Source organism: Postia placenta (assembly GCF_002117355.1).
Source record: "Postia placenta MAD-698-R-SB12 unplaced genomic scaffold POSPLAscaffold_1, whole genome shotgun sequence".
In the NCBI taxonomy this organism is placed as follows: Eukaryota; Fungi; Basidiomycota; class Agaricomycetes; order Polyporales; family Adustoporiaceae; genus Rhodonia; species Rhodonia placenta.
This window is the reverse complement of record NW_020169832.1, coordinates 2,457,884-2,474,467: the sequence shown is the minus strand read 5'-3', so window position 1 is coordinate 2,474,467 and position 16,584 is coordinate 2,457,884. Positions and strand designations below refer to the sequence as shown.

General features: G+C 56.0%; 7 protein-coding genes across 7 annotated transcripts; 4 read left to right on the top strand and 3 right to left on the bottom strand.

Annotated features, from left to right (window-relative positions):
* Positions 1-348: 348 nt before the first annotated feature.
* Positions 349-876, bottom strand: POSPLADRAFT_1130166 (hypothetical protein; the record flags this gene model as incomplete). The annotated part of the gene is made up of 3 exons (XM_024483927.1): positions 349-471; positions 523-687; positions 754-876. 3 exons carry the CDS (start codon positions 874-876, stop codon positions 349-351), a joined length of 411 nt encoding a protein of 136 aa, XP_024344458.1.
* A 495-nt stretch (positions 877-1,371) lies between these two features.
* Positions 1,372-3,591, top strand: POSPLADRAFT_1064210 (hypothetical protein; the record flags this gene model as incomplete). The annotated part of the gene is made up of 5 exons (XM_024481776.1): positions 1,372-1,393; positions 1,832-2,436; positions 2,532-2,624; positions 2,673-3,161; positions 3,220-3,591. 5 exons carry the CDS (start codon positions 1,372-1,374, stop codon positions 3,514-3,516), a joined length of 1,506 nt encoding a protein of 501 aa, XP_024344457.1. The 3' UTR covers positions 3,517-3,591.
* Positions 3,592-3,761: 170 nt separating this feature from the next.
* POSPLADRAFT_1129609 (hypothetical protein) lies at positions 3,762-4,433 on the top strand (the record flags this gene model as incomplete). Its single annotated transcript, XM_024483856.1, has 4 exons — positions 3,762-3,846; positions 3,906-4,144; positions 4,228-4,262; positions 4,325-4,433. 4 exons carry the CDS (start codon positions 3,762-3,764, stop codon positions 4,431-4,433), a joined length of 468 nt encoding a protein of 155 aa, XP_024344456.1.
* Positions 4,434-4,714: 281 nt separating this feature from the next.
* Positions 4,715-7,250, bottom strand: POSPLADRAFT_1030624 (hypothetical protein; the record flags this gene model as incomplete). The annotated part of the gene is made up of 10 exons (XM_024476739.1): positions 4,715-4,795; positions 4,851-4,984; positions 5,043-5,058; positions 5,117-5,121; positions 5,278-5,374; positions 5,564-5,635; positions 5,780-5,873; positions 5,930-6,999; positions 7,026-7,064; positions 7,206-7,250. 10 exons carry the CDS (start codon positions 7,248-7,250, stop codon positions 4,715-4,717), a joined length of 1,653 nt encoding a protein of 550 aa, XP_024344455.1.
* Positions 7,251-7,788: 538 nt separating this feature from the next.
* POSPLADRAFT_1051786 (hypothetical protein) lies at positions 7,789-8,194 on the top strand (the record flags this gene model as incomplete). Its single annotated transcript, XM_024480204.1, has 4 exons — positions 7,789-7,806; positions 7,865-7,880; positions 7,934-8,067; positions 8,117-8,194. The coding sequence occupies 4 exons, from the start codon at positions 7,789-7,791 to the stop codon at positions 8,192-8,194; spliced, it is 246 nt and encodes an 81-aa protein (XP_024344454.1).
* Positions 8,195-10,180: 1,986 nt separating this feature from the next.
* On the top strand, positions 10,181-10,851 carry POSPLADRAFT_1129363 (hypothetical protein; the record flags this gene model as incomplete). The annotated part of the gene is made up of 4 exons (XM_024483833.1): positions 10,181-10,415; positions 10,570-10,571; positions 10,597-10,644; positions 10,786-10,851. 4 exons carry the CDS (start codon positions 10,181-10,183, stop codon positions 10,849-10,851), a joined length of 351 nt encoding a protein of 116 aa, XP_024344453.1.
* A 1,462-nt stretch (positions 10,852-12,313) lies between these two features.
* Positions 12,314-14,538, bottom strand: POSPLADRAFT_1176562 (hypothetical protein; the record flags this gene model as incomplete). Its single annotated transcript, XM_024488428.1, has 3 exons — positions 12,314-12,757; positions 13,280-14,068; positions 14,122-14,538. The coding sequence occupies 3 exons, from the start codon at positions 14,536-14,538 to the stop codon at positions 12,521-12,523; spliced, it is 1,443 nt and encodes a 480-aa protein (XP_024344452.1). The 3' UTR covers positions 12,314-12,520.
* Positions 14,539-16,584: the final 2,046 nt, after the last annotated feature.

Genomic DNA, 16,584 nt, shown 5'->3' with positions numbered 1-16,584 from the left:
ATTGCTGAATTATACGTCTCATCTAAGTGAATCGTAGCAGCAATTACTATTGCATACAAATAATAGTATTGTCAGGTGTATTGAGATGTGCAACGGTAATGTCACTGACTAGATTGCGATCTCGAGCTGGCAGACCGTGGAACTTGTCACAGCCTATGTGTTTTTGTTGACGAGCAGTGCGCGCTGGTTAGATGAATGACAATGACGTCTACGACAAGTAACGAGATCACAATTACATATCCGATTAAACTATAGTACTGAACTATTGATAAGTACCGCGTGCTTGGAGAGAAAAACAAATGGACGAACCAATCCTCATGACGGTCATCAAATATTTGGGGGTGTCGGTCAGTTGACAGGCAATTCACCTGCTTGCTGTTCCCTCTTGACATCCTCTTTTACTTCGCTTACACTGGCGAGCCCGGGCAACACGATTTTCCATGTCCCTTTCTCTAGCAATACACGTCGTATCTGTGGTACATGAACAATCTTCGTCGCATAGCTATGAACAACTTCGCTCACCTGGTGTGTAATCAGTTCATGCAATTTGGGTACATCCGCAAGTTTCGCGCGACTGCCCATGAGGGATTTTGTCTGTATGTTAAGCACGAAGTCGGTGCCGGGTGAAGGGAGATTGAGTGTGACAGTCGGGTGCTGTGCATGTGGCTGTGGAGGTGTCAAGAGGACCTGTCGATGGTGAGGTCATGATAAGTCGTATACTGGAATGTACTGCCAAGTCCAGGTGGGGCTCACCGAAGATGAGAAGTGCGACAAGGAGATTGTGAGGGAGACTGGGAGGCGCGCAAATGACGCGAAGGGGTAGTTGAAGAGGACGGACGTGGAGAGGGAGAGGGATATGGTATCGGCGTATGACATATCGAATTCAATCGCCTGTGTAAGTATTTAAATGATCAGGGTAAGATAACAGCCAGTGTAGTGCAACATTACTGACCGGATCTGAATTCGGCGCTTTTTGTGGCCTGGGGCGCGCCCGGGACAAACGAGGGGCTGTTACTCCCAGGTCTACAGAGTGGACCTTGATGGGATCCTGCAGGTCGCGAATGGAATCAAGAGCATTGCTATGTGCTCAGCCATGACGCACCAGAAATCCTGGAGGTCGCATCTGGTTCGCAAATCTTTCCACTCGCTTTCGTGCAACCTCGTCTCCTTCCGCGCCAGGCAGTCCGTCTCGCAGCTTGACACGGTATGCTTCCAACACCTGGACAACTCTCAGCGTATAGAGAGAGTATTGGTATGCATTTGCATACCTGTATAAGAAGAGCATTCAGCCAGTCTGCGCTCTCGCACTCGTTCCCGCTCTGCTTCCCGTCTTGTGCGGGTTTCGGCGCCAGCCGTTCCGCGACTAGAGCGATGCCGTCCTCATCTTCATCCCGCTCAATTTTTGGTTGGTACGATGACGTCCGGTACGCGTGATCGGACACGGTATCAAAGAACAGGTACTTGAGCACGAGGACCAGCAGGAAGAGAATGGAGAATTGTCCCAAGATGAGCCCCTGGGTGAACGTCGGCTGCAGACTAAAGATGTACGCGTTCCCCATCTCACGGCGAGGAGTCTTGGGCAGATGGCGAGATGGAGACGGGGTCGTGTGCGGATGGTGACGCGGGGGGACGGCTGACTACCCGACGACGACGATCGAGCATGGGAGACTTGACTGCACGAAATCACAGGCCGGCGGTCAACGCGTCTCACGCGACACGCGTGACGCACATCCATTTCGCGTAGCCGCCGTAGCGCAGCCGTCCTCCTCTTCCCCAACCTCCATCGTCGCCGTTCTAAGTCCACACACCCGCCGCATGGAGACGCTCACAGCATTGGTGACTTGGCCGTCGGCACCGCTGACCAATTCCCTCGTTCAAAAGTCCCTTTCGTCACTCAATCCCCAGCCAAACATCATCACTGCCCTCACAGAAGACTTGACCGCTTCTCCCGGGAACCTGCTACAGTGGTCGACGTATGACGCTATTGAACATGATCTAACTCACATGGTACCCTCTGGGTCGAAGGTCCTGTCCTCGTCGTATGTCATTCGGAAAGCTCTCATCCGCAAACACTACCTCTCCCGATGCATACACAACTACCTCGTCAAGCATTCCGAATCGGTCCTTCGTATCGCTGTGCCAAAGACATGGGACATAGAACTCAGTTTTTCTGACGAGCTCGACGAGATGTGGAGCGACGATCTCTTCGACCTCGGTACAGAACTGGACAAGGATGATCCATCGAAATGGTGGATCCTGAAACCCGGCATGGCTGACAGAGGGATGGGCATAAGGCTTTTCCATTCAAAAGATGACCTTGCGGAGATCTTCAAGTCCTTTGAACAAGACGACTCGGATGAGGAGGACAAGCCTGAGGACGGTCGTGGTCCAGACACAGCGGTGGCGACCTCTCAACTTCGGCATTTTGTAATCCAGGTGGGTGCGGAACCCAGCCACTCTGAATCTACTGCGGACGCCATCGCCTCATGCAAGGGACCTTCGAATCATCTGTTGACTAAGGATACTTATAGGAATATCTCTCTAAGCCCGTGCTTATGGATCCTATGGAAGTGCCTCTGGACAAAAAGCCGCTGCCACAGTTGGACGACATGCGCGGTCACAAAGTCTGCCTGCCTCCCTGAATCTGCTTCAGCCTGCTCATGTCAGAATAGTTTCACCTTCGTGTCTACTGTGTTGCTTCTGGAGCCCTAACGGTCTACATGTACAACCATATCCTATCGCTATTCTCGGCAGTTCCATACTCTGCGCCGACTGTCTCCGCTGACAAGTCGACGAGCACGTACATCAACGAAGGCTTGGCTGCGCATCTCACCAATACCTCTCTGCAGACGCAGCGCGGTGAGGCTGGAGTCAGATTGCTCGACGAGCTCATCGGCTGCCATATCGTGTCCTCAACGCCTGTGGTTCCAACTGTGCAACAGGAGCGCCGGTCACGTCAGCCAAGGCCTCCGCGTGCGATGGGAGAAGTTATGGATGTTGAACAGCTACGTTCCGCGAGGCCCCGCCACTCAGAGCAAGCATCCCCAACAGCTGAGCCGAATCGTTTCACACCGGAGGACGTCGAGGACATCAAGTCACAAGTCGCTGATGTCCTTGCTGAGACGTTCAAAGCGGCGCTAGACATGAGCGTGCATTTCCAGGTCGGTGGATGCTCGGAGCCTGAGGTATTTGTCTATTCGAGCTAATAGAACGTATCAGCCACTTCCCAATGCGTTTGAACTCTTTGGTGTCGACTTTCTCGTCACTCACCACACGTCTCCGACTGCGTCCCGCAAATACCAGGTTCATCTCCTTGAGGTCAACTCAGAACCCGCCATTGAGCTCACCGGGCCGCGATTGACATGGATCCTCGAGGACCTCTTCCGTTCCATAGGCAAAGTTTGTGTCGCGCCTTTCTTCGGATCCGCGAAGGAGCAGCCCTGGGAAGTCGGGCATACGAAGGAGGCGTTAACGAAGTGTTTGGAAGTAGAAGTTCGGGGCGCGCAAGGCTGGTAGTCGACCCAGTTGGAAGCAGAAGAAGTACTGTAACATCTGTTAGTATATACATAAATCGTGAGAACTATGAGCTTTACAAGTGCCTTATTTAAGCCTCGTAAATTGCACTTGGCTGAGGTTTACGGTCGATCTGAAGTCTTCAGATAGTTGATCGGGAAAAGCGCGGGCTTTCGATCGAGCAGCATGGGCGCTTGTTATCCCTAACATCTTGCTCTCTGTTCTACTTTGCCGCACACACCGGCACGATGACTACCAACGCCTCAAATGTCGTATTTGACGACATATTCACGATAAACGCCATTGACAAGGAGGGCAAAAAATTTGACCGAGGTACGTCGTACGAATCCCAGATCCTCTGCGAGAGCCACAACCTGCTCCGCACCTTACAGTTTCCCGACTTTATGCGCATTCAAAAAACTACGACATGGACCTCACGTTGGATTACAACGTCGAGCTATATCCTATGCAAAATGGCCAGGAGTTTGCGCTCGCACTGGCATCCTCTCTAGCGAAAGGCCCACCAGGGGCAAACACAGAAGAAGAGGAGAAGGATTCAGATGTGTGGCGGCCAGACGGTAAGGGGAGACGGGGCTTGGAGGAGGACTACGAATACGTTATGTATGGAAAGGTGAGTGTGGCCTCTGAACGCATTAGCAGTGGGGTGGCGCGACCGCCAAGTTCGTGCGTATGGGTTCTCATGCTCTGCTTCAGGTCTATAGGTTTGACGGCGGAACGGCCGAGATTGTGTGCGTGTTATCCGCTTTCACTCCAAGTGAATCACTTATTGATTCAGTGAACGCATGCTCAGCACGGCGTACGCGTCCTTTGGCGGTCTGCTTATGTCTTTGACCGGGTCGTTCAGGCATATGACTAGCATTGTCCTTGGAGACCCATTATATATCCTTCTGCGCAAGTAATGTATCACAATCATCCCTTGATTACTTACGTCTTATTTCATCGTGATATGCGGCGACTCTCAGTTGTAGTCGCTATAGTGTCTGCTATGAGTGAGCCAGACTGCAAACGGCGCTGCATCATTAGAATGCGCTCAACACTCAGCTCATAATCATGGTCGAACTAGCAACAGACCGTTATATTACAAACCGACGATCAAGGTACGATACTAGTACAATTTATGCTACAGCTTCTGCGCTCATGTCCCCAAGGAGTTCGACCGTGTCAAGGCGCCGCTGGGCATTCACTCCTGATCCATGTCTTCGAGGACCTGAGCAGAGTGCTCCTTGGCCTCCTCGGAGATGTTCGGGTTGGAGATGGCGGCCTGTTCAACACAGCGTGAGCGACCTCCCCGTATCAACGCGAAGCAGAATCCGTACCTTGTGGCCAATGGCGACGTTCGCGTCGTGCGCCTCACGCGAGTCGAGATGTCCGGCGTCCTGCAATTCCTGCAGTCTCTCGGATGCGCGCTCCTTCGCCTCCTCTGAGTTGTTGGGGTTGGAGATGGCGGCCTCTGTGGAATGATATATTAGTATGCGAGTGGACGAATTAGCCGCATTCGAGCTACTAACTCAGACCACGAGCAACCTGGCAAAAACGAGTCAGCACCGCGTATCCTTGCACAAGTCAGATACGATCTACTCACGTTTCCTGGGTTAGCCATTATGAGTTTGTGAACGGTGATAAATCGAGTGCGTGAGAGTAAGCGTGGAAGTATGAGATGAGTAGGCTGTCCTTTGGCGAGCAACTTATATACACCTTGTGGGCGCTCGAGTGGGTATTCGTTGCGTCAGTCGTTTGCCCCACCTTGCCCCAGACCGGGTGATTCTGAGCGCAGCATCATCATTGTGGAAAGCGCCTCGAAGCTTGCCACCTTCGCGATGCTGATTCTGTCTGATTCTGTCTGATGTCAGCACAGCGTCAGTAGGTTTTGCACGTGCTCGGGCGTAGTTGTGGCACATGTGGATCCATATGGGTCACCCCCGTGCTGATGCCAGCTGTTACTCTGTGCCGTCTCCTTACCTTCTGCCGTAACTACGCGAGAGCGACTATGGCCCTTGTGGGATTTGTGTTGCGCTCATAGTTGACGTACTTTTGGCTTGGAACTGTGTGACTTATCTGCCCGGACGTTCTTCATTTGCTGCCCAATGGGGCATATAGCACGCTATTTGGGCACCTTCAGGCAGATCACAATATACTGCCATCATTCTAACGAAGACGTGACTGCTCTCAGAGGACGCCAACATTCGACATCGGAAGACTCTTATTCTGACTCGGAAGTCCAATCTAAATCCTCCCGTGAACATACCCAGCTCCACCTCTCGGGCTTCCACCGCTTCTGTTGGTCTGGACGCGTGAGGCAGATAAGCCCCTTCGCCCAATTCAGACCGGTGAAATAGTCGCTGTGTGGGACATACACCTTCATGTCTGATGATTTGAATATCCCTCGACCGCTCACAAGCCGCTCAAGCGCGTTCGTGTCTTCATCGATGCTTTGGAGGAGTGAAGAAACGTCAGACTTCGCAATTTGGACACGATGCTACCAGAGCTGTTGGAGTACTCGTTGCGCGGCGCAAAGTATGGCGCGCAATCGTCTGCATTTGGTCCGCAGATCACTAGCTTTTGCAACTCAGGAAGGAAAGTTAAGAACTTTCGGAATTCATCAGGTTGCGCTTGCCACTCGGAGGAATCAGAATTCGATCTCCCGGCAACGTTCTTGTCGTATCGTATATCGAGCCAGAGTGCATACACCTTGCGTGATTTCTTCTGCGAGGAAGTGAGCGCCTTCACGAAACACTGCAGATCGTTCGCGTCGAAGACATTCATGTCTACGATCTGGAGCCGCGACGGTTCGGGAGCGTCGATTGCTCCGAGCACATCAGCCGTGTTCTTCGCGAGATGAAGGACCAATTCCTGAAGGGCAGGAAAGGTGAGTCTCTGGACTTTGGGCGTTTCGGGTACGATGCGTCCCGCTAGCAGGAGATATGTTAGGTGGCCGAAGCCGCGGGGCACAAAAGCCGACAAGGTGATCATTGTGTGGGTGATCAAGAGCCGTTCCAATGTGTTGTATTTCACGGCCGTGGAGAGTGGAAGACCGCATCCTAGAAAGCGAGCGGCTCGAAGTACTTGCGCTCCGTCGTCTAGAATTCCCAAGGCTGGCCTTCGATCTGGGCCATTTCGTGGCCCAACAATTCGCAGGTTTCGGAGGGTCCAGACGGGGAGTTGTCTCAGATGCACCAGATAGTCCACGGCGAGAGCAGTGGCATTGCCAACGTCGATCTCGAGTGTATCTAGGCGGTCCGACCTCTCCCAGATAAGGGGGAGTGCCTCTAGTAGCTCAGTATCTTGTTCGCGCAGCTCGCCTCGTGCTATGGTGCTGACGTTGAGGAGAGGAGAGTTTAACGGGTCAGCATCTTGAGCTTTCAATTCTAGTAATAACGCCTCGCGGTTGGTTTTACCGCTTTGCATTTTGATCCTCTGTATTACGGGCTCCGGCGCAGTCTGCGGCTGGAACGTTAGCAACGAAGACTGAAAAACACGCGCCACGTTCTCACCTCAGCACAGATGCTGGGAAACTCCATGCCCGGCATCCACTATTCAAGTATGACGGGACACTGGGCCACACAATCGACTGCTACTCAGACGACAATAAAATTGCGTCATGACCTTTTCGGAACAAGTGTGGCGACGAGTCAATCGGGATATGTGGTCTGCGCAGCTATACAAATACGCACGGGTGGAGTATCATCCTGTTCCAAGCGCGAAGACTTGTACCCCATCCCATGTTGGTGGCGCGCAGTAATGGCAGCAACGATAGCCCGTCCGCAGAGAGATTTTTGTGCGGCCTGCGCTCACAACAAGGCAATTTTGGCATTTTGGCATGCAATACTGTCGTGGCAATTGGGAAGTTCGAGGCGTTGATCAATCAAGGCATGGATAAGTGGTAAGTGGCGGCTTGTCGCAGACCTGTGAAAAAGAATCAAGTGCCTGTCGCTTTTCCTCTGCCTATACATCGGATCAATAACGAGAAAATAATTACCACAAAGGCCACGGAAAGCTCTGCGACAAGGCGCATATATTACTTGAGCTTGAGAACGACGCCTCTGACGCCACACGTCCTCCCTGCGCGCGGTGTCATTCCCGGTTTGGAAGGTGAAGTGAACGACGTCGATGACGCTGCTCGATGTCTTGCCTCCTTGACAGCCTCCTCCGGGGGGTATATAAACCTTGCGACTCATGAGATGAGGCCTCCACAAACTCTTCCCCGTACCACCACATCGCACAGTCACTCTCATAACCTCCTTCCCATCTTGCACAATGGCCAACCCTGGAAACGTATGTCTACTCGCTTCCGCTATTGCCTAACTGATTGCTGGTGTTTCGTTTCGCCTAGGTCGCTCGTGGTCTTAGTTCGTCTCGTACACTCTGAAGGTGTCCCACTTGTGACTGACCTTTTCCATAGAAGGCGCTATCTCCAACCCGAACAACTCGGAGGAGGCTAAGCAGCGCGCTCAAGACCGCTTCAACGACATGGAAGCCCGCGGCGAAGTCGACAGCGCAGAGGCTCACGCCGGACAAGTTGAGCGTGGCCACAAGGTAGAGCTGCTCCTCTTCAATCTCCGACTACTCACACACAGCACGTCAGGCTGCGATCTCGAACCCCAGGAACTCCGCAGAGGCCAAGCAGGACTCCCAGCAAGTGCTTGAGGATATGGATTTCTGAACGCCTAGATGTCATAAGACTTGGATCAGCGCATGTACAATACGCCTCAGGACTCCCTTGGGTATAATAAATCCCATCATCGAGAAGTGAGTGTGCGACTCCAACCATGGCTCCAGCTCCGCTACACTCTTCCCGAAGAACTCTGTATCGGAGCTTATTCGATATGCTGTCATTGACTGCGTAGACTAGTACTCGACTTGTAGTGATTGATGACGGCGGGAAACAACAAACGAGTGACTGGCGCGAAAGGATCGTTTCCTTTGCGATTGGTAGCATGGAATAGGGTATGCACTAATAAATAGTGATAGGAATGTATGATAGGAAATACGACGAGCAGCATGGGAATTTGTCTGCCTTGGTAACCAAAGAAATAATAGGGTAAATGTTAGCCCAAAGATTCGTAGAAGACCTCAGATACCCTGGCAAAATGATGTAAAGCCTAGATGAAATACCGCGCAGCGGCTACTGTTGGGGATTGAGTGATAAATTAGACTTCGTGAGGCTATAGACCCAGGCGTCCTTTGACCACTGAGGCTATCGCATGCGTCGAAGCTGATTCAATATGTCGGCCATGTCTTCCTCCTGCACGGCCTTCTTCTCCGGCCGCCCAATACGGAACGCGCGCGGGACCTCGGTTTGCACCTCGACCGTCGTCGACGGCGCGCGCGCGTGTCCCTGGGAGGTGTGCGGGCGCGGCATCGACGTGCTGCGTTTATAGCTCGAGAGCGTGGGTGACTGCGGGGCGGGCGCGAGCGCGCCGGCGAGGTCGTGCGGCGCGACGCCGAAGAAGCGCGAGAGCTTCGCCGCGCGGCGGCGGCGCGCGCGGAACTCCTCCGGGGGCGCGGGGCTCTGCGCGCGCGCGGGCCCGGGCGCGGCGGGCGCGTCTGGCCGCGCGATGGTGTTCGTGAACGGCGGCGGGGTGCGCGGGGGCGCGGGCAGGGGCGGCTCTGGCTCGTGTGCGTGGCCGTGCGGGTTGAGCGGGGCCTGCGAGTGGAAGGAGAGGGTGCGCGTGTGGGAGGTCGTGGACGCGGCGGAGATGGACTGGATGCTCGGCTTGGGCCGGGGCTGGTGGATGGGCTGCATGGGCGACAGGGGCAGCGGAGGGAGGTCGCCCTCCTCGAGGCTGGACTCCGACTTGCGGGCAGCGCCGCTTGATTCAGGCTCTGTGTGTGACGACGCCTCCGTCGCGTGCTCTTCTATCGCGTCTTGCGCCGAAGACTGCGATTTGCGCTTCTCCTGCTCTTGTGACTGCTTCTTGTCTTCCGGCAACTCGCTCCCCGTGAACGCGAGTGGTGATGAAGGCTCCGATATCGACTGCACGGAATCGCGCACGCGCCGATGCACCGTCAGCGAAATTGTGCTTGACGTGAGCGAGGTGAACGTCGCGCGTGAATCGCGCCTGTTCTCGGAGACGGTTGTGAGTATCGAGATCGTGTCGATGGCGTCGAGCGTATCGTCTCCTGGGCGCGTCGCCTGCGTCACCTGGAAGAACTCCTTCGGGGGCTTGTCGCCAAAGAGCTGTAAATCAGCCGCGCAATCAGCGACCTACATATAAGTGGCGCAGGCATGAGTATAAGCGCACCTGGAGGATCTTCCTCGTCCTCTTCAAGTACAGCGCACGCTCCTTGTCACTGAGCGACCCGGCGACCCTAAGGGTCTCGTCGTCCAGTGCGTCTTCCATCTCATCCGTACTTCTCTTGCGCTCCTCTTCCGCAGACTTCTTCGACGAAGACACCAGCGCGGACTTGCCCTTCTTCAGCTTTGCACCCTTTACAGGCTCAGGCGAGAACGAGCGCAGATCAAGACTCAGCCGCCGCTTCGTGGGTGTACGCGGGCGCATGACACGGCGGAGGGAGGCCGTACGCAGAGGCAGGTCTATGCGCGAGCGCTCCGCGTCGCGCAGATGCGTCGGTATTGCGCTGGGATAGGATGACGGAGTGGGAGAGGGGGAGCGTGAGGGCGGCGCGGTGGCGAGACGTGACAACGATGGCGACCGTGGCAGTAAATGCGGTGTCGGTGATGGTGATGGGGCACGGGATGAGCTTGCTGCAGGCGGGGGCGACGCGGGGCGTAGACGGACGCGTGGAGCTCCACTGCTACTCCTGCTGCTGCCGCGTTGCCCCGACGTTTGGGATCCTGATGCGCGCTCGGCTAGCGAGGTCGTGGAATTGCTTCCCATGGCATGCTGTAAATACACGTCGTCGCCTTGGGCACCAGATGAGTGCGCGCCGCTCCCGCTGACGGCGTCTGCGGTGGGAGCTTCGGAAAACGGGGATTCGTCGTCGACCTCCTTGATCTCAGAGCGCAGCAGAGACGGGGAGCGCGAGGGGACGCGTGATTCGGAGTAGAGTGCGCTGCTGGTCTCCGAGAGCGAGCTGTGACTACCATTGGGGCGTGCAAAGATAATCGGCGATACAGGCGATCTGCGGGGGGATGGTGAATGGGATACGGTGAGTTTAGGCTGCAGCGCAGCTAAAGACCGAGCGCGTTGGATGCCTTGCGCGCCCTGCGCAGGGACATCTGTACTGCTGCGCATGGTAGCAGCGCGCTTGAGGCTGCTGGAGGGCAGCTGCAGATGTGATTCTGTGAAGGTCGACCTGGAAGGCGAAGATGAGGGCGAGGACACTACCGCAGGCGGCATGGTCATGAGGGAGTAGGGGTCCTCGAGCATGTCGCCGATGCGACGGCCTTGAGGGTGGTCATCGGCGGCGGCGATGCGACTGAATTTTCTGACCTTCCGAGCGAGCTTCATGCGGTGAGTAGGGAAGTATGTCTTTGGGGGAACAGAGGGCGGGGATGTGCCAGGATCGGAGAAATTGGCGGACAGAGGGGATGACGCAAGGAGCGAGGAGTCCTGATGGGAAAACAGGGAGGTGGGGGAGAGCGGGGGCGAGGTGGTGCTGAGGGGAGATGGGGGGTTGCCTAGTGTGCCAGCGGCATGACCGCGCGCAAAGAACGCGGTGGGGGAGCGGGGCGGAGAGGGGCCAGACCTGAAGAGGCGGAAGGAGGAGAGGAAGGAGGGCGACTTGCGGTGTGCGGCCGGCTGGCGGGTGTCGACCATACGCGTATGGGGCGACTGACAGAGTGGATGATGACAGCGGAAGAGGCGCGACGTGTGAGAGGGCTGTCGCCTCTGGCACTGGACTGTGAGTGTCAGCGCACAAAGGCAAACTACAGCACCACAGGGCTGCCACAACGGCTCGCTCCAAGGCGACCCCGCCGTCCTTGAGATCGTCCGCGATCCACACTCCACCTTGATCCCATCAGTGCCCCCTAGCAACCATCACGCTTCGGCCGGTGCCTTGCCCCCTTTGGGGCCTGCATCTGTCCCTCATCCCAACGTCGGCCTCGCCCAACTACTGCGGCCGCTGTGCGCCTGGCGGTCCTGCGCCGCCATCACCGTGTGCGAGCCAGACCGCCAATCGTGTCTGTTGCGCCATGCCTCACTCGACACACGGCTCCAGGCTTGACAGCGAGCGCTTTCTGTACATTGGCAGGGCCGATAACGTCAGATCATGGGACAAGAGATGTCAACAGCTGCGCACTGCTTCTATCATCTGCAGTATGTAGAGTTGCAGGGATCATGGCGGAACAGGGATAAGACGAACAAATGAGCCGCCGACCAGCCCGCGGATATATCCCAACTACAGCACCCACACGTCCATATGACGTGTGAGGTGAGCGAAGAGAAGCATCGAAGCCATCACAAGTTATACATAGATCGACAAATTCGTCATCGAAATCCATAACTAGAAACGACGATACCGTAAACGGAAGGTGCCTCCGAGACTACACCGGCTCTATGTACAGTACTGGTGTCGCACAATAATTTGACCTTTCGCAGCGTGATCGCGCGTACACCTATGTTTGAGGTGTCCATAGCCCGTCCTTCACTACGAGGTACCTCATACTTGTGTCATGTTGACACGGGGTATAGTCCCGGGCCATCTCGTAAGAAAGAAACCCCGTCACTTTATATCTGAGGGCTGCGAAATGACATCTCCATCTCTTATGCAGCACACTAGCGCGGTAACAGACGAGGTGTGTCGCGCGTGCACGACGGTGACCAGAATAATAATATCATGCCATAAAGCTGCCTGGTCGCCGCAACGGTATTAAGTACGGTACTGTGGCAGACGTCTGCGCGTCTCCCTATATATAGCGCGCTAACAATACATATTCCATAACTCAACGCTGCTATCAATAAACGTGCTAATACTCTATCTATGTATGCTGTAATGCAATGTAAATATGCGACGACACGAAGGAGTGCAAATATCGACAAGGGTCCATCCACACATCTACTGCTCACCGTCCATCCCGCCCTCACATGTCCAGCATCGTAAGCGTCTCCCTCGTCCGCGTGTACGGGCTCAGACCCGCGCCACCCCGCGTGGGCGACGCAGGCGCCCCCGTCGCCGTGTCCTCCGAGATGCTCTCGCTCGCCGCGCGCCCGTGCTTCCCGAACAGCACCGAGATCCGCAAGTCCGGCGGCAGCCGCACGAGCGACACCCGCTTCGCCGCGCGTGTCTTGTTCCACTCCTCCGCCTGCTCCTCCTGCGGCTCGGGCGCGGTGTAGAACTTTTCGTGCATCCCGTGGACCACCGACGTCGACGCCTCGCTCTCCGTGGACGGCTGCGCCACCATCGGGCTCGCCTGTGCCCGCCCCGACGCATCCGGAAACGGGAACTCGCGCCGAGCGGCTGTGTCCAGGGGCGATGTCCCGGGCGACTCGAACGTGTGCGTCTCGTGGATACCCCGCGAGTCGAGGAACGCCGCCGAGCTTGGGCTCAGGTCGTGCCAGTCGATGCTCGACACGGCTGAATGGAAGGAATCCTCGGCGAGCGACTGGTCGCGCTCCTGAGAGCTCAACGACGTGCTCGTCCGCGATATGCTCAGCGGGGAGGACGACAGCGGCTGGTCGATACCGTCCAGCGTCAGCGATGGCGGTGCGTCCGACACGCGCGGCACGACGATCTGGCTTTGGAGTTTGTCCGTCGCAGCGCGCATCGCGATCTTCTTCGTCCGCGCCCAATCACGTCCTTCTGCGCGCAGGTCGTCCGAGAGCACATCGCGGTAGCACACAAGCTTTTCGAGGTCAAGCCGCATCTGCATCACGCGTTTGGCCGCGCCCTGCACCGCAACCTGCACGCGGTCCCGCGTTGCACGCTGGAACGGCGTTAGCACCGCCAGGTTCCGCACCAGACGCATGTCGGAGTCCAGCTGTGTCTGCGCGAGCGTGATACGTGCGTCTAGATCACGCAGCTTGCGGCGGATGATCTCTGACCGCGAGGACCACCGGGATGACTCGCTCGAGTCGGACAGAGGTGACATCGGCGAACCCGGAGGCGATTGGGGAGCAGACTCCAGACTGAGCGTGCGAGGGCGCCCGTTACGCTGGCCATCCGACTTCTCAGATGACCATCGACTTTGGGCGAGCTCAGTCTTGACCTCGTCAAACGTAGCCTTGAATAGCTTCGCGGAGCTCTCGACTTGATACGCGGTCGAGTCTGCCGTGGACGACATCGAAGGCTGTCGCGCCGGCGGGGCCAACAGCCCGTTAGGAGAGATCGATAGGTCTGTGGAGGACATCTGTAGGTCCTCCGGCGATCCGCCGTACCACGTCCTCACTCGCGGAGAAATGCTCGTTGTAGCCCGATGCCGTATCTCTCGCAGATGCGAATCGGCAGCGGCGATGCCGGTGAGCTCGATGTCACGGTAGCTCATACCTTGGGCCCGCATCCGAACACCGGCTGTCTTGAACGCGCTCGCATAATTGATGCGGGAGATCCATTCGTTCATCTCTTTCTCATCGGGGGCCTGCAGCAGGAAGTGACGTCCGTCTGACATCACCAAGCGCAACGTATGACGATGCTGTCGGGCCAATGTGTTAACTACTCGCCAGGTACTGGGAGATGATCACGCACTTTGATGTAGGATTTGTCAAAGACAGCAACTGCGTCTTTAACGGATACATACTCGTCGGGCTGCGGAAGCGCCGCACGGGAGAGCATTCGGTTGCCGGACGGTGCGATATGCGCCTGTATCGCGGCCGTCCACGTCGGGTCACGGAAGAAAAGTAGCTGCGAGCCAGTCAGAAGCACGCAACACTCCCGCCACTTGCGGTTCAGCACCCGGCGGCCGCCCTCAACAGTGTCGTCCTTACGTAGCAGCAAGCCGACCTTTGTGACCTTGATCGAGTGAAACTGCCCGGATTGCATTGTCGGAGGCATCGCACCCATTGAGCCTTGAAACAAGGGGCCCGCCCCTCCGGCCGCGCCAAGCGCAAACCAGGGGGCATTTGGATATCGGTTTTCCAATGCGATGTCAACGGCCCCTGCCATGGTGAACGCGCACAGAAGCTCCTCCTCATCCCAAGCACCACCAGTACCCTGATACAAGTAGGGACTCTCCGGTGGTACGAAGGAACTCACCGTCACCCGCAGGTCGTCCAAGAGGTTCTGCGCGGGCCGAATCGTATCAATGGTTGGTCACCAGGGTAATGCGTAACACCTACACGGGCGATGAGGTAATACGGATCGATCTTGTTGCTTTTGCCCAGTAACGTGGTTGACCCGCCAGGAGTAGTAGGTGCGTTGAATGTGGACATCCGCCGGGTGGCGATCGCGTCAGGCACCAAGCCACGTTGTCCGTTCACGTCAACAGGATCTTCAATAAAGATGAATGGCGCGAAGACTATGTTATCATAGAAGCACTGCGGATATGGTGTATGAGCTACGAATCAGTGGATACTTTGCATCGTATCTCACATCCAACACCTCCGGAGCGACGCCGGGGAGGCGCGTATTCTTTACGTAGTCAGGCTTCGTCATCTTCCGTTTGTTAGACTTATTGAACGCATCCGTATGCAGCATTATGAGACTGAACGCCAAGATATACGGGTGATCTAGGCCATGCTATCGATATTGAAATTACTCATCGTTTAAACGCTGGAACTCACCGTCAGAGGTGAAGAGGTTGGGATTGCATTGCACATATCTAGCTGCAAATGCTTCGATGACACGGTCGATCTGCTGCGTCTCACGCGGAAGACCAACATCCATGAGCAATTTGCGCAAGGAAACGTCCAATGGATCTCCCCAAAAGTCAAAGCGATCAACGTATGCTCGCAGAGCCCGTGCGTGGAAAGGATCGGCGCTATAGGCACCATTAGAGTTGAGCACCCACCAGCAGTGTTTGACTCACTTTGAGGCCAGGACTGTCGCGACTTCGGCCTTACTGACAGCCTCTGTCAACCTCTCGAGATATACCTCTGGCGACTCCTCATCTGCTCGAGGTTTTGGAATCTCGATGGATCGTTTGTTTAATGAGCGTCTCGATGACTCGTGACTTGATGACGGGGAGGCAGAGAGTTGATCATTCCCGGTGATTGTGTCGTATAGGGGGCTCGGGACAACATGTGAACTGGATGATGTGGGAGAAGTTCCGAAAAGGTTCATAGAAAGACGATGAAGGAGAGGCGGGTTTGTCTGCGAACGGGGACGAGGCGCGGGAGGTGGTCGCGAAGACGTTGGACTAGGAGGGAGCGTGGGCGGGTGAGGTTCATTGTGATCGTGCTGCGGTAAGGGGTGTTCAATGGGAGGAGGTGAAGACGTGACAACACGAGGAACATCCATGAAGAACGACCCTGCGCGAGGGCTCGTCGCAGAATCAGCTGTCTTTGGTCGTCTCTGCCGATGGAAGCGAGATGGACGGGGAGTTGCAGGAGGCATTGCCGGCACTTCAGGAGGCGGCATAGCTTCAAAGTACTCGGGTTTGAGACGTGAAGACGAACGACTCCGTTCAGAGTGTCTCCGGCGCAAGTCAGCACTTTGCTGGACAGAAGGTCCTGGAGCACTAGGGATAGGAGTCGGGACAGATGTCTCCACATAGAACGGCGAGATAGGCTGCAACGAGGGAAGAGAGGGATGTGGAGCAGGTTCGACAGTAAGACGAGAGACTGGCACAGGTGCATGTGAGTCTACTCTTCTCCTCCAGAAGGAACCCTTGCGAGACAACGCCTTCGGCGCAGGTGCAGACGCAGGGACCCCCGGCTCCGGATCTCGCTGCTTTTCTTTCCCCTTATCACTGGTCGCAGCTTGCAATGGTCCAAGGGAGAGGCCTCTCGTTCGCCTGCGTTCTCTAACAACTGAGGAGGAGATATTTTCGTCACCGGACGCGTCTGGGTCTTTGTAATAGCTCTTCACACGTCGCATGGTGGGCTGCGAAGAACGTGGTTCTGTAGGAGGCGAAACAGAAGGGGGAACGAGGGTGAGGGTGTTCACTTCGGAGGTAGATGAAGAGGCAGAGACAGAGCCGGGCATTACATGAGGGAGACCGAGCCCCAGTGCAGCGCGAGCAAGCGCGACGGTGGAGTGCGACGAGGACTC